Source organism: Oncorhynchus mykiss, chromosome Y (genome assembly GCF_013265735.2).
Source record: "Oncorhynchus mykiss isolate Arlee chromosome Y, USDA_OmykA_1.1, whole genome shotgun sequence".
Taxonomy (NCBI): Eukaryota; Metazoa; Chordata; class Actinopteri; order Salmoniformes; family Salmonidae; genus Oncorhynchus; species Oncorhynchus mykiss.
This window is the reverse complement of record NC_048593.1, coordinates 8123730-8140512: the sequence shown is the minus strand read 5'-3', so window position 1 is coordinate 8140512 and position 16783 is coordinate 8123730. Positions and strand designations below refer to the sequence as shown.

Here is a 16783-nt window from a genome sequence, read left to right as displayed (position 1 = left end):
TTCAGACCCCTTGACCTTTTCCACATTTTGTTACGTTACAGCCTTATTCTAAAATTTATTAAATCGTTTTCCCCCATCAATTGACACACACAATGACAAAGCAAAAAGAGGATTTTTAGAAATGTTTGCACATTTTATTTAAAAAAAAAAAGCGCTGCAGAAATGTTTTGGTGCGTCGACACAGTCCTGTCTCACAGCTCGACGGACAATTGCTTCGACCTCATGGAATGATTATTGCTCTGACATACTGTCAACTGTGGGACCTTTTAATATTGACAGGTGTGTGCTTTTCCAAATCATGTCCAATCAATTGAATTTACCACAGGTGGACTCCAAGTTGTAGAAACATCTCAATGATGATCCATGTTAACCTGAGCTCAATTTCAAGTCTCATATCAAAGGGTCTGAATACTTATGTAAATAAGCCATTTCTGTTTATTATTTTTAATGAAGTTGCAAAAATGTCAACTTGTTTTTCACTTTGTCACAATTAGGGAATTGTGTGTAGATGAGGATTCTTTTTTTAAACGTTTTTAGAATAGGCTGTAACGTAACAGTGAAAAAAGTCAAGGGGTCTGAATACACTGTACATACCACACTTGCTTCTCAATCCATGTGATCAAAATAGCTCAATAACATACTGTGACGACGCCAAACAACAAGCTATACAAAGTACAACGACGACGAGAACAATCATCAGTGAATTCATGGACTCTAGTAGACTCAACGATTTACAAACATTGTGCATTGTTGGTGTACTAGGCTGGCAGGTAGCCTAGTGGTTAGAGCATTGTGCCAGTAACCAGGTCACTAGTGTGAATTCCAGAGCCAACAAGGTGAAAAATCTGTCTGTGCCCTTGAGCAAGGCACTTAAACCTAATTGCGCCAGGGCCGCCGTTGATAATGGCAGACCCTGGCCGTGACCTCTCTCTGAGGGTGTCTCGGGGAGTTGGGATATGCAAAAATACACATTTCCACACATGTATTAATACACATTGTACATGTGTGAAATAGGACATAAATAAGCACCCACCAAATTATTATTAATTATTTTCCCCCAACAGCTTAGAAATAACATTGTACAAAAAGTGTATTTTCTTCAGCTGTGTTATATATTTAGCTTTATATATATTTCTACATATGATCGTTTATTTCGCTTGTAATAAAACAACGGGCTCATTTGGTAGAGGGTGGCGCTTATAACACCAGGGCTGTGGGTTTGATTCCTCACCCATACGTATGCAGCCATGACTAAATCGCTGTAGGGTAAAAGTGTCTGCTAAATGGCCTACACTTTTTTTTTGTCTTCTCAAATATCACTCTATTTAAAGAAGTGTCAGATGATTTCATGAAGTTCAAGATTCCGTTTTGTGCCATGTGCAAGTGCTTTAAACGTTACACAGTGGAGAGAGGTTTTACTGAGGGGGAGTGTTTTAAACGTTACACAGTGGAGAGAGGTTTTACTGAGGGGGAGTGTTTTAAACGTTACACAGTGGAGAGAGGTTTTACTGAGGGGGAGTGTTTTAAACGTTACACAGTGGAGAGAGGTTTTACTGAGGGGGAGTGTTTTTAAACCTACCACTGGGGAGTGATCTAGATGTTACAGTACAACGTGTTTTAAATGTAACAAGTGATCTGTTAGTGATTGATCGTTTTTCATGGTTTCCAATGACAAATCTGTTACTCATCCTCGCTGCACTGCGGTGATGACGGTAGAAACAGTCGCCAGGTTTCACATTTCAAATCGATTGTTTGACACAAAGTTGTTTTTATGGTCCTCTTAAGTATAATTTGTTACTAATGGTGCATTTCCAATGAGGATTTACCGCAGTGATTTACCCAAAAGGCTCACACTTTTTGGTTTCTATCTACGTGATCTAGCTGTCTCACTGGGCCATGGCTCCGGCAGACCTGCTCTAACTTGGACGCAAGGCCCTGGGAACTTTTCCGCTGGCATTTACATAGCAATAGCTAACTGAAATGTAACGCCTTCCCACGAAACAACTGTCTTGAATGATGCAGATGTTGTTGATTCTGCACGTCCTAGTCACTCTTGATGTAAACACAATTACACTAGAGCTTCCATTTAACCAACACTGGCAACCCATTGGTGTGGGGGTTAAGTCTTAATGGAAAAGCACCATAACTAACTACTAATAAACTGCTCGTTTCAGCCTAGCCCAAAAAATACATATCTGAAGAGGTGAAATAGGAATCAAATGCTCCTCAAACTGAACACCACAAACCTGTATTTTGCTAACCCCTGTGATACCCGTAGTTAAGAAGTAAAATATAGCCTAATAAATTGAGCAATTATCAATTGCTCTAAAACAATCTTGGCATCGTAACAGCACAGTAACGACTCTTGTAAGTCTTTTGCTTGGCCAAATGTTCCCTATTGGTACCTGGTAACTAGGAGGGCTGCTGTCCGAGTGGTTACCTTAGCTTTAAACTTGAGAAACGGATCCTGTTTCTACTATAGCTGAATGAGGAATAGGGATATGTGTTAAGGGAATGTCTCAACACCTACTGTAGTTTTCGGACCAATTTATGATGCGCAAAACCGAACTAAGAATACATTTATTTTATCGATGGATGGTGTATGATATGTAAAGTCTGACTGCAGTTTAGAAGGCTTGGGCTATTTAAAAAAAAAAAAAAAAGTAATTGGCTGAGATTTGTGACGTTTTAGCCTTCTGTCAAAAGGTGGTACAGTAATCATCAAATTTAGGATTGTGAAGTAATTAAACTTGAGGTTTATATTTTGTAATTAATAGACAGATGACGTCTTACAGTATTGATACTTTTTATTTATGGCAATGCAGTTTCTTATCAATTGCGTACAGATCTTAACCTTTTTGTATTTGCTGCTTTTACTTTACAGTTTGATCAATGTCGTTTGCAGCCTTTTGCCTGTCAAAAACGCCAGTGTGAATGTATTTCAGCATTCATGATTTATTTTGTGTGCTACTCTAAACGCAGCCCACTTCTTATATTATGCCCAATTATTGGCAAAAGCTGATCTGATTTGGTCGAAAGACCAATTCGTAAAAACGTATCAGAATTGTGCTACCTGTGTATATGCAGCCTTAATTGCATGTAATTTAGTCTTTTTTCTTTCAAGTATAACATATTCCAATAGAATGTTATCTTGCATAATGTTGGTTTTGACTCTGCAAAATGTGTCTGATGAAATGTATTTATTTGAAATTAAGTGTTAAATTAGTTAACCTCTAGAATGCATTTTTTTTTAAATTTCTTGTGCACTTAAACTTCCTGAGGAGCAGGGTTTGTGGTCAATCAATTCAGAAAATAAATGTAATTTACAAATCCAATTATCCTCAATTCTTCTGAGACAAATATGGAATTAGAATTTGTTTACTTCCTGAAATGGTATTGATAAATTGCTCACGTTTGTAGGAGTGAAAACATTGTGTTCCGTCTGGCAATAAACCTGTATACTACTACGCCTCTTCATAGTCAAGTGGCTGCAAGAGCTTTAGTGTCACCTGCTGGACTCTTGGCTTATTTGGCTCCTAGGGATAAATCAACTCGGCCCTCGGGCTTTACTCATCTTTGTTATTGAAGACCAATAACACCATTTAAGTAAAATACATACGCCAGTCGGTCCCGATACATAAAATGAATCTGTGACATCTGTTTTTGTTCACAGGAGAGTATATTTATGAGAGTATTTTAAAATGTTTTTGCTTATCCTCATGTGGGGGTGTTACATTTTGTTTAATCCTGCAACAAAGATGTTTTGAATGTTTAAAGATGCTACCAATTTGGCACTAACCAAATGTAAACTGTCAATGATTTTAGACAATGGTCAAGAGTTGGCCTATGATTATTTTCATGGGCGTTTTATAACTCAACTTCCTAGTGTGTCAGCTAAAAGCGCCAGACTCGACCGTGATAACTCGACAGGCTCTGCAACACAACCTTGTTGGTTGATCTGGTGTTTTTTTTGTGTTTTTTTTCACAATTAAATTGGAAAAATATTTAAAATATTCAAAATGATTAATTAAGCATGGTGAGTTTGGGTGGTGTATAAAAATGATCTTAAAATATTCTATGAGTTTCACCAAAGCTATTAAAGTGTAATCTGTTCGTAGCTTAAGATAACTATGTTCAACTGAGCTGGCCAAAGTGTCTTGTCTTATGACATCCTGGTGAGCCTTCTGTGTGTGATGTTTGATGAATGCCTTGGAAAATGATAAATAAATGTCATTTGTTTCTTAAAGAGCTGTTACTTTATTGCCGTGTGTGTTATTTCATTTTAAATGATCATTTTATCCTTGGACACTCAGGCTTTGCAGATGAGATTTAGGATGGCTCTGGCAATACAATTTTTTTTCTAACTCTCCATTGAATTGACATTGGAACTAATATTTTTGTTCAGAAAAATATAAATGCAACATTTTTATTGAGTTAGTTCATATAAGGAAATCAGTCAATTGAAATACATTCATGAGGCCCTAATCTATGGATTGGGTGCCAGGCCCACACACTAGGGAGCCAGGCCCAGCCAATCAAAATTAGTTTTTTTTTTTCACACAATGTTTTTTATTACAGGCAGAAATACTCCTCAGTTTCATCAACTGTCTGGGTGGCTGGTCTCAGACGATCCAGCAGGTGAAGAATCCAGATGAAGGTCCTGCAACATTTTCTAAAATGACATTGGAGGCGGCTTATGGTAGACAAATTAACATCAAATTCCCTTGCAACAGCTCTGGTGGACTTCCCTGCAGTCAGCATGCCAATTGCATGCTACCTCAACTTGACACATCTGTGGTGTTGTGTGATCAAACTGCACATTTTAGAGTGGCCTTTTATTGTTCCCAGCACAAGGTGCACCTGTGTAATGATCATCCTGTTTAATCAGCTTCTTGAGATGCAAAACTGTCAGGTGGATTGATTATCTTGGCAAAGGAGAACTGCTCACTAACAGGGATGTAAACAAATTTGTGCACAAAATGAGAAAAAAGCTTTTTCTGCATATGGACATTTCTGGGATCTTTTGTTTCAGCTCATGAAACATGGGACCAACACTTCCATGTTGTGTTTATATTTTTCAGTATAGGAATGTGTTTGAGTGGTCAAAATGAGATATTGATCTGTATAGTTACTTTTCTTCCAAGTGGCTTCACATAAAAAACAATCTAAATTCACACACAATAAATCCTCTACTAGACATTTTTAATTGATCCATTTTATTACAAAAAGGTACAAAGCTATGTAAAAAAAAATAAAAAGAATAAAAAAAGGCAACTGTCTATTGTAGCTCTGAGATAAGCAAGGAATTATAACTTAAATAGATAAATACAGATGTCCATGCGAGACCCACCATGGGGGCTCTGACAGTGAAACCAGCTGCACTGATGTGAACCTAAGACACGGAAACCAGATACATCAAAGTCAAAATGGCTGTTTGACCTTAGACTCTCAGATTGTCCAGTAATGTGGTAATGGGAGAACGAGGCCCCAGTAACCCTGCCACAGGTACTGATGTTACGCTATTCTATGTCTTTTGGTAGAACAGCAATGTAAAGACATGAAATCATGCTGTTGGGAGAGAAAAGAGACTCAGCACATGACAGGTTTGCCCATCATAGAGCTAGTCTTTGGCTAGCTCATTTATTTTAAACTTTTATTTAACTAGGCAAGTCAGTTAAGAACAAATTCGTATTTACAATGACGGCCTACCCCGGCCAAACCCTCCCCTAACACAGACGACGCTGGGCCAATTGTGCGCCGCCCTATAGGACTCCTGATCACGGCCAGTTGTGATACAGCCCGGGATCGAACCCAGATCTGTAGTGATGCAGTGCCTTAGACTGCTGCGCCACTCAATGAACCCTGAAACATACACACAAACTACAGGGGAGCTTTGTTAGAGCCCCGTTCTTGTGCAGAGCCTCGTTCTGAATGTTAATGCACATCGCTTGTGGTACGGTTTTGGAAACATAAGGATCTTTCATATCAGTGAGAAATAATTGTAAAAAAAACAAAAGGTTAAATTACTACACACCTTTTATATGGTTAGGCTGAGTGTTCCCATGCACACACCCATATCTCCATGTTGCAGCGCTTGTTTGCGGAAGACAGATGGTGGACAGAGACGACCACCTGTGCTAATTAGCTATCTAGAGTGTGTTCGAACACCTGTGTGTATGTGTAACTGGGGAGGAAGTGTAGTTTGAAGGCTGGAGGCACACAGACGTAAGGATCTGGGCAAACCTGTTTCAGTAAGTATATTTTTTATTTGAAAGATTCATTCCCGCTGATATGAAAGATACGTTTTCTATGTTTAAGAAACCGTATCGGAAGGTGATGATTATGGACTGTTCTGAATGTTAAAACAGCGTTGGAATTGTAGTTCACATGGTGCTACCGGTAACTAGTGTTTATAGCTGAGAACCCTTGAGATAAGGCAGAATGCCTTGTTAATGCCTTGGGTTCTCGAGAGCAAGTCTTTGGGCTGGTACATGAACATGAATGCACAAACCGTTGAGTAGGCCTATGTTCTGCTAACTTTCTTCCTCCTACCATATCCCTGGGCTGGGGCAATCATTCCATTCCTATTATTATTATTGTGTTGTGGATTCCGACTGTGGAGATGTCTGGTTGGTTTTCACCCAGTCATGTTCTGTGTCTAATTTTCCTGGCAGGAACCTGTAGGGAGGACAGAAAAGTGGAAAAATCAGTCCCACTGGGCACATGCCAATTCAATGTCTATTCCACTTTGGTTCAACGTAATTTCATTGAAAAGACGTGGGAACAACATTGATTTAACCAGTGTGTGCCCAGTGGGGTGTTACTATCTATAGTCAAACAAATCATTTCACATCCACTTCAAGCCTCTATATGGCCAATTTGTCCTGTCCAACAAGAGAAGTACAACGAAAATACATTTTTAACTGTGTGTTTATCCACTCACAGGTACCGAGGCGTTCCTCGAGGAAGCCGATTTGTTCGCTGAGTGAGTCGATGCGGTCCAGCTGCTGGAAGGAGTGAGACAGGAAGCTGGTCTTCTCAGACACGCCCTCGTCCAGCGACATGGGGAACAGACTGGTGAAGGGGGCTAGGACCAACTGGAGCTTCTGGAGGGAAGGGGGGAGAGAGATTCAATTCTACTGTAATCCACGGAGCATTAGCAACATGTATTCTAATGAAAAACTCATAAAGGCTTTTAAAAGGTCAGTGTCTAGTGTTTCAAAGGATGCTGGGTTTTGTGAGTGTGTGTTCTCTGTCGTTTAACAAAGGTTCATGATTACATTGTGAGTGGTATTTGATATTACTAGGGCTGGGTCAAGGTGAGTGGTGGATGCTAGAGGGGCATTAGCAAGGGTTATAAGGGGGACTTTACACCCGAGTGTACACCCGTTCACGAGAGCGTGTGTGTGTTCATGTGACGGTAGAGGAGTGCAGTTGTACCTGCTCGAGCAGCTCTACTCTGTTCTTCAGGCTCTGTACCTCCTCTGTGACCCTTTCACCTGTAGACAACACACAAACACACACATGAAAATAGAATGTGGATCACCACGATCTAAAACACCCTCTAACTGCACACCAAGGTTGCTTATAGAGAGAAAACGTTTTGAAGACGAGGGGTTACTGCCTGGACTTTTCCGATAAGAACACCGATTTTCCTTTTCTGTTGCCAAACGCTTTGATACGATGAAACCTACAGAATATGACCCGGGAGGGTTAGCTTACAGAGAGGTTCAACAGAGGGGGAAAGAGTGTAATGGTTCATCCTTCCTATTCTATCAAACGCTTGGACTTGTGACATGTCTTTGAGATAGATATTGCCTCTAGCATCTTGCACTGATCCTGCTACAGAGTGATTCATAAGCAGAGCTATAAAACAAACGGGAAGAGACCCGAAGAACCACATGCTGGCTGGGGAATTCAGTTCTTTGGGTGAAGCCGGTGACAAATCCATAAATTAGTCTGCATAAGGGTCTGAGAATATGGGAAAATGACAGACACACACCATATAACTGACAGAGAGGGCACTATGAACAGACACACAGTCCATCATGCCTTCTCTAAACATGTCGTCCTATCGGTTACAGGACAAGGAGGGGTGAGCTGGGCTGGAGTCCAACCAGTCACCAAGTGTCCCCCTGCTCCCCACGACAGGTCCCCAGAGCTAGGGGTTCAGAGCTGGGGTAGGAACCCGCGTCTTGGAGCTAGGGTCAAACTGAGAACAGTTTTATCTCTCCCAGATGTGGCCTATTATTGAGACAAGAGGACGGGGGGGAGCGATGACCCCCAGCAGACGAGGTTGATGGAGCTGGAATGAGAGCGCTAGTCCCAGCCAAGAAGAGGGAGAGAGAAGGAAGAAAAAAGGCTCCAGAAATGGGGGGAGGAGGAGGGGGTCAGACGAGAGCTGTTACGGTCTGAGCAGAGCATTTATTCCCATGTTTATCTCGGTGATCTTCATCAACATCAGACGTCAGCCTGGATATGAACAGTTAAAGGATATAATAGGGCCATTAACCACAACACTGATGTTGCTGCTGCGACTGCCTGCTGGCCTTGCACTCGGTTGGCCAAGGAGAACACTTCTGTACTGAGCCTGCACATATTCCCCCAACTAACTTCCCCTCACCCACGTCACTTTCACCAAGTACAGAGATCTGTCATATGTTTTTTTCCTGCTGTTTTTCTCACTTTGTGCTGATTAAGCAAAAGATCTCCTTAACCCCTATTCATCCATCCACAAACACACACACACACACCCTCCACCATACATCCATCCTCAGCCACAGCCACACTCAGGGGGGTGAACAGCCTGTCTAAGTTTAGCTGAGAAGAGCCATATTGTGTGAATTTGGTCCTAACCACATTTTCCTGAAAGTGGTTAAGAGAAAGAGGTCATTGGTTTGGCAACGCTGCCACTTCTACTTTATGTACAGTACTACCAGTTTTTATGTCTTTACGTGTGTTTAACACATGAAATGAATCTGAATCTTGAATCATGAATCTTTCCTGTATATCTCCCCTCTATCTAGACCAGTGTTTCCCAACTTCGGTCCTCGAGTACCCCCAACAGCACACATTTTTATTGTTGTAGCCCCGGACAAAAACATCTGATTCATCTTGTCAAGGGCTTTATGATTAGTTGAATCAGGTGTGCTTGTCGGGGCCACAACAAAAATATGTACTGTTGGTGGGGTCCTCAAGGACCGGAGTTGGGAAACACTGGTCTAGACAGAGGAAAAGGGGGGACATGATTAGTCTTTTGAGAGGTTATGAGTGTACGGTATGTTAACATACATATTATTGTCCAGACACTTCTAGACAAGAGGTTATTTTAGCTCGTTGCTATGTTACGCCAAACAAAGCACATCTATAGCTAGGTTTCCATCCAATTGGCTACAGATTTTCATGCAAATGTTCTGCATAAAGAAAATATTCACATTTTCCCACCAGTGGTGTGTTTCCACCAAACTGATTTGTTGCGGATAGAAATCAGTGCGTGACGATGTAGTGTACACAAAATGGTTTTTCCACTCTACCAATAGTTTTGTCACAAAAACCGTAGTGTTAAATTGCAAATGTGCAACTCTGGTCTTGGTACATGTGCTCTAGTCAACAGCTCTCAGATACAGTGCTGGTAGGCTACTCTACATGATGAGATTCTAGATAATAGCGAGAATATTTTTTATTTGTCAAGCATCGATCATCATGTCACCAGAATAAGAGCCTCAATATTTATTGGAAAGGAGCAACAAGCTCATCACCTTATTTCATCTGTCGCCTAATAAACTGCATGCTTTCTCGAGTCGTAGTGGGAGGACCACACAGCATATCATCACGTTACTCCAAGTTCACTTCAATATGATGGTTATTATATCAATATTTGCGCCTTAAAGGCGTTTCGCCGCCATTTCTCGCATAATACAAAAAAGTCTCACCATGTCGAACGAAACAAATGATCTGTCGGTATTTATAAAATTGTACCGAAACCTGTTTCCATTACAGTTGTTGTGATTTATTTTTTTTAGGCGGTATGACTTTACTGTGGAAGGAAACGTGGTTTCCTTTTTGTCCGAGTGATATGCAGCAGTTTAGAGAAAAGCTTGAGTGTGTGAAAGTGCGGGAGAGAAGCATGCTTCACTCAATACTAAACGAAAGTTCTGTAAACGTGGGACGTTTTCCTAAGCAAAGGATAAGGAAGATAGAGATAAGTCTACATCAATCTATGTTGAAACAGCAGTTATCAGCATGGTTCATCTGGTCATACCATACTGTACATGAACACACTTGGTTGTTGAGCGCCTGTGGTCCACTTGCAGTTGGTACCAGTCGCAGTGCATTATTACTCACGGTACGAGTTGAGATTGGCATAGCGCGTACCAAAAGTAATAATGGACAGCGAGCCTGGCTATTGTCCTGTCTCCTCTTCACTCCCATTGGAGGCTCTGCCGGAACACACACACACACACACACACACACACACACATACACACACACATAGCACATGATTGATTACTATGCCTGTGGATGAATAGTGAGAGGAGGTAGGTGTACCTGTATCACTGGAGGGGGGTCTGTAATCGTTTGCTGCTGCCTGGCTGGGGCGGGTGGGAGAGGCGGGAGGGGCAGGAGGTGGAGGAGGAGGAGGAAGGCTCTCACAGGAGTGTCTGTCTCTTGCCAGCCTGTGGCCCTCTCTACAAACACACCGGTAGCTGCCTGCCATGTTCACACACTTATGAGAACAGGGCTGCTGCTCACTGCACTCATCCACATCTGATTGAGAGAGGGAGGGAGAGTCACTGATGTTGTTTATTTAAGTGTGCTAGCATTAGTGTGTGAGTGTGTAGGTGTGTGTATGCGTGTACCTGTTTGGCAGTGTCGTCCTATCCAGCCCAGAGGACAGACACAGTGGTTGGGTCTTAAACACGTTCCTCCGTTCATACAGGACTGGACACACACCGCTGGTTAGGACAGAAATAGCATAAGAAACAAACACACACACACGACATATGGGATGCTAGGAGAGCGTCAGCTGCCGTTACCTTGGTTACAGTTGTGTGAGTGGAGTTGTCGCCAGCCCGGGCAGCATTCTGGATAAGAGTGTGAGAGTGGCGGCGCTCTGGTCACCTGACGGTAGGCCACCCTGTACACTGTCCTGAAGAAAACACACAAAAGAGAGTGAAAGGTTAGACAGGGTCTGTGCTGCCGACATAGAGTCAGTTAGGTGTGAATAATGATCCTGAGAAATCGAGACTGGTCTGTTACACTGTAGAGTAGCATTTAGTCAGATTCCCCTATCTGTCAACGTTGTGTGTGATGAGCTCCTAGAGTTTTCTCCATGTAAGCAGAGAAGAATGTACACTACATGACCAAGAGTATGTGGACACCTGCTCGTCGAACATCTCATTCAAAAATTATGGGCATTAATATGGAGTTGGTCCCCCCTTTGCTGTTATAACAGCCTCCACTCTTCTGGGAAGGCTTTCCAGTAGATGTTGGAACATGCTTTCATTCAGCCACAAGAGTAATAATGAGGTCGGGCACTGATGTTGAGCGATTAGGCCTGGCTTGCAGTCGGCGTTCCAATTCATCCCAAAGGTGTTTGATGGGGTTCAGGTCAGGGCTCTGTGCAGGCCAGTCAAGTTCTTCCACATCGATCTCGTCAAAACCATTTCTGTACGGACCTTGCTTTGTGCACAGGGACATTGTCATGTTGAAACAGGAAAGGGCTTTCCCCAAACTGTTGCCATAAAGTTGCAAACACAGAATTGTCTAGAACGTCATTGTACGCTGTAGCGTTAAGATTTCCCTTCACTGGAACTAAGGGGCCTAGCCAGAACCATGAAAAATAGCCCCAGATCATTATTCCTTCTCCACCAAACTTTACAATTGGCACTATGCATTTGGGCAGGTAGCGTTCTTATGGCATCTGCCAAACACAGATTTGTCCATCGCACTGCCAGATGGTGAAGCATGATTCATCACTCCAGAGAACGTGTTTCCACTGCTCCAGAGTCCAATGGCGGTGAGCTTTACACCACTCCAGCCAATGCTTGGCATTGCGCATGGTGATCTTAGGCTTGTGCTCGGCCATGGAAGCCCATTTCATGAATCTCCCAACGAAGAGTTTGTGTGCTGACGTTGCTTCCAGAGGCAATTTGGAACTCGGTAGTTAGTGTTGAAACCGAGGACAGACTATTTTTTACACGCTACTCGCTTCAGCTCTCGGCGGTCCCATTCTGTGAGCTAGTGTGGCCTACCACTTTGTGGCTGAGCTGTTGCTCCTAGACGTTTCCACTTCACAATAACAGCGCTTACAGTTGACTGGGGCAGTTCTAGCTGGGCAGCAATTTGACTTGTTCGAAAGGTGGCGTCCCATGACGGTGCCACGTTGAATGTCACTGAGCTCTTGTTTAAGGCCATTCTACTGTCAATGTTTGTCTATGGAGATTGCATGGCTGTGTGCTCGACTTTATACATCTGAAATAGCCGAATCCACTAAATTGAAGGGGTGTACACATACTTTTGGATATACAGTGGGGCAAAAAAGTATTTAGTCAGCCACCAATTGTGCAAGTTCTCCCACTTAAAAAGATGAGAGAGGCCTGTAATTTTCATCATAGGTACACTTCAACTATGACAGACATTGTAGGATTTTTTATGAATTTATTTGCAAATTATGGTGGAAAATACATATTTGGTCAATAACAAAAGTTTATCTCAATAGTTTGTTATATACCCTTTGTTGGCAATGACAGAGGTCAAACGTTTTCTGTAAGTCTTCACAAGGTTTTCACACACTGTTGCTGGTATTTTGGCCCATTCCTCCATGCAGATCTCCTCTAGAGCAGTGATGTTTGGGGGCTGTTGCTGGGAAACACGGACTTTCAACTCCCTCCAAAGATGTTCTATGGGGTTGAGATCTGGAGACTGGCTAAGCCACTCCAGGACCTTGAAATGTTTCTTACGAAGCCACTCCTTCGTTGCCCGGGCAGTGTGTTTGGGATCATTGTCATGCTGAAAGACCCAGCCACGTTTCATCTTCAATGCTCTTGCTGATGGAAGGTTTTCACTCAAAATCTCACGATACATGGCCCCATTCATTCTTTCCTTTACACGGATCAGTCATCCTGGTCCCTTTGCAGAAAAACAGCCCCAAAGCATGATGTTTCCACCCCCATGCTTCACAGTAGGTATGGTGTTCTTTGGATGCAACTCAGCATTCTTTGTCCTCCAAACACGACGAGTTGAGTTTACCAAAAAGTTATATTTTGGTTTTATCTGACCATATGACATTCTCCCAATCTTCTTCTGGATCATCCAAATGCTCTCTAGCAAACTTCAGACGGGCCTGGACATATACTGGCTTAAGCAGGGGGACACGTCTGGCACTGCAGGATTTGAGTCCCTGGCGGCGTAGTGTGTTACTGATGGTAGGCTTTGTTACTTTGGTCCCAGCTCTCTGCAGGTCATTCACTAGGTCCCCCCGTGTGGTTCTGGGATTTTTGCTCACCGTTCTTGTGATCATTTTGACCCCACAGGGTGAGATATTGCATGGAGCCCCAGATCGAGGGAGATTATCAGTGGTCTTGTATGTCTTCCATTTCCTAATAATTGCTCCCACAGTTGATTTCTTCAAACCAAGCTGCTTACCTATTGCAGATTCACTCTTCCCAGCCTGGTGCAGGTCTACAATTTTGTTTCTGGTGTCCTTTGACAGCTCTTTGGTCTTGGCCATCGTGGAGTTTGGAGTGTGACTGTTTGAGGTTGTGGACAGGTGTCTTTTATACTGATAATACAGGTAATGAGTGGAGGACAGAGGAGCCTCTTAAAGATGAAGTTACAGGTCTGTGAGAGCCAGAAATCTTGCTTGTTTGTAGGTGACCAAATACCTATTTTCCACCATAATTTGCAAATAAATTCATTAAAAATCCTACAATGTGATTTTCTGGATTTTCTTCCTCATTTTGTCTGTCATAGTTGAAGTGTACCTATGATGAAAATTACAGGCCTCTCTCATCTTTTTATTTGGGAGAACTTGCACAATTGGTGGCTGACTAAATACTTTTTTGCCCCACTGTATATTGTAGATGAGATAATGGGAATTCACTGTAATATTAGGCTAGACCATGGACCACTGGTTACAAAGTGCTTGGGGGTGGGGGGGGGGGGGGAAGAAGGGGTAACACCAAGCCAGTTCTGGGTTCAGCTGTTTCACTGAAATGTGCTGAAATGTTTCCTGGCATTGTTCTCAGTGTGCGGGCACAGACATCAGAGAGGGGAGGAGGGGGAAAGAGGGAGGAAAGGAGAACAATTGCCTCACAAAAGATGACTCGAACACATTAATTCATAACAGCCTCATGGTGGGAAGGAAAGTTTATGATTATAGTTGTTGGCTATGAGAGGTCTGCTGCATTGCCCACCCACATCATGTGTAGTGCGTACTATAGAATGTTGTAGTATACTGTATAAGACTATACCACAGCAAATATTGCAGCATTGTCTGCAAAAAAACGTATAGTAAATTCTACAGTCCGCAAACACACTATATTTTTAAACTTGAGAAAATACTACAGTATTTATTTGCATATACCCTGCCTATTCCCCTCCCCCAAATCCCAATTTGTGCCCCCCATAAGTGAGAAACCTATATGCCAAGTATAGACTATATTGTATTTCCTACAGTATATAGAAAAGAGCTGAACCTACCTATCTACCGTTAATGGAATAGTATTTCTCAAGTAGGTTTCTTGAAAGAGAAAGCCTCCACTTCTATGTCAAATATAATAAAACAAAAATGCTACAGTAAATACTACAGTAACGCCTGAATAAACACTTCAGTAAATACTACAATATACTACAGTCTGCAAAAACACTACAGTAAATACTACAGTATACTACAGTCCGCAAAAACACTATATTAGTTAATATAGTATATACTACATTCTGACTTTACTACAGTATTCATACTATATTTAACTGTAAATACTACAGTATAGTACTGTATACTACAGTAAATACGACATTATTCACCATAGTGTTTTTGCTGATTTTAGTACGCAAAAACACTACAGTGAATACTACAGTAAAGTACAACTCTACAGTGAATACTTCATTAAAGTCAGCAAAAACACTAAAGTGAATACTTTAATATTTATATCACAGTATAGTATTTTTTAATGTGGGCACATTACTGTGCAGGAAGAGAGAAAGAGAGAGAGAGAACAAGGGAATGGGAGCGTGAGAAAGAGAGAGAGAAATGTAGGAGTGAAAGAAAGAACGAAAGAAAGAAAGAGTGCGTACGTACAGAGGGAGAGGTTGCCCAAGATAATCACAGCAGTGGGCTCTGTGGGCTGGCTGGTCATTTCACGTAGTTATACAAAGTGCTTGATATTTGGATTCCACCAAAATATGTGACGTGACCCACTTCTGTGTATGAGTATATGATATAAGAGAGTGATCACACATGAAACAATACTATATTGATATAATAATATAATATATAATAATACTATAGTGTACTATGGTATATATACTATTCATTGTAGTGTATTTGAGGACTTTACTGCATTATTCACTGTAGTATTTTTGTGGACATTACTGTAGTATTTACAGTTTACTATAATATAAATATTGTAGTTAAAAATACATACAAAAAGTATATAGAAGTATATACTATAGTAATTATATAACATAGTAATTTTTGCGGACTGTAGTATTTACTAGTGTTTTTGCGGATATTACTGTAGTATTTACTGCAGTGTTTTTGTGGTCTGTAGTAGGGTTGCAAAGGGTTCGGAAACTTTCCGGTAAAGTTATGGCCGTTTTCCGGAAATTTTCCATGGGAAGTTAAGCGCGGGAATTTTGCTTAAATTCAGAAAAAAAAGTCAGTTTATAACAGTGAACCTTTTTTGTGGGATACACAAGGCAATTCTAGGTCTTGTGGCATATTTGGGTTAAACTATCCCTAATTCAATGGAATTGCAACCCTCTGCATGCACTGTGCATTCTTCCATCACATGTGCACTGCACTCTTCCAACACATGTACAGCTGATTCTCAAGATCTTGCACACTAACAAGATGCTATTGAGCCCATACTACTACACTGTCTGAGCTAAGGACTTAATGCTTTGGATTACAATACTGGGTGGGGTGAATGTATTTTATATGACATACATTATCTTTTGTTAACTAGTAAATAGTAGCCTACAGCAAAGTGTGTTTAAATAATTTCTAACATGTTAACAATTTCTGCTAGTTAGTTTACGCTACCATGTGGGTTTTAGCTTTCTTGAGCCTGCTAACTGAGGAGTGTTAATTCACCAGTTTCCATACATGTTTCATTTCAAAACATTTATTTTATAAAGAAGTTGTTTAAATCTAACTGCTTAACCATTTATCTGTACATGGAAATGTATATATATATTTTTTTTAATTAATTTTGTCCCTAATCTCTACAGGAAAATGCCACGGCCACTATCTGGTGTGTGGAGACATTTCACTGCAGCTATTGTAGAAGGAAAAGCTGTGTACATTTGCAAATACTGTGCCAAATCATATGTGAAGAATGCAACAAAGATGCAGAATCATCTGGCCAGGTGCATAAAATTCCCTCAGCGTTCACCATAAGCAACCTCTGACAAAAGTCCCTCTACTTCTATTCGAGGTGAAAATGATGAATCAGACACCGTTTCGATAGCAACAGCTCATGGTCCTCCTGGAATCAGAAGTTTATTTGACTCAATGGAGGAACGTAGTCAGAGAAATGCTGATGAATGTCTCGAGCTG

The 16783-nt window shown here is 41.4% G+C and overlaps 1 protein-coding gene across 2 annotated transcripts in view; it reads right to left on the bottom strand.

Annotated features, from left to right (window-relative positions):
- Positions 1-5199: 5199 nt before the first annotated feature.
- The window catches only part of LOC110509309 (epidermal growth factor-like protein 7), a 32382-nt gene continuing 20798 nt past the window's right edge, over positions 5200-16783 (bottom strand). For both annotated transcript variants that reach the window (XM_036968103.1, XM_036968102.1), the window contains 6 exons: positions 11037-11149; positions 10860-10955; positions 10549-10767; positions 7441-7499; positions 6944-7106; positions 5200-6678 (listed from right to left, as the gene is read on the bottom strand). In XM_036968103.1, coding sequence (XP_036823998.1) covers positions 6659-6678; positions 6944-7106; positions 7441-7499; positions 10549-10767; positions 10860-10955; positions 11037-11149 — 670 coding nt within the window. In that variant the 3' untranslated portion in view covers positions 5200-6658. The remainder of the gene's footprint in view (positions 6679-6943; positions 7107-7440; positions 7500-10548; positions 10768-10859; positions 10956-11036; positions 11150-16783) is intronic.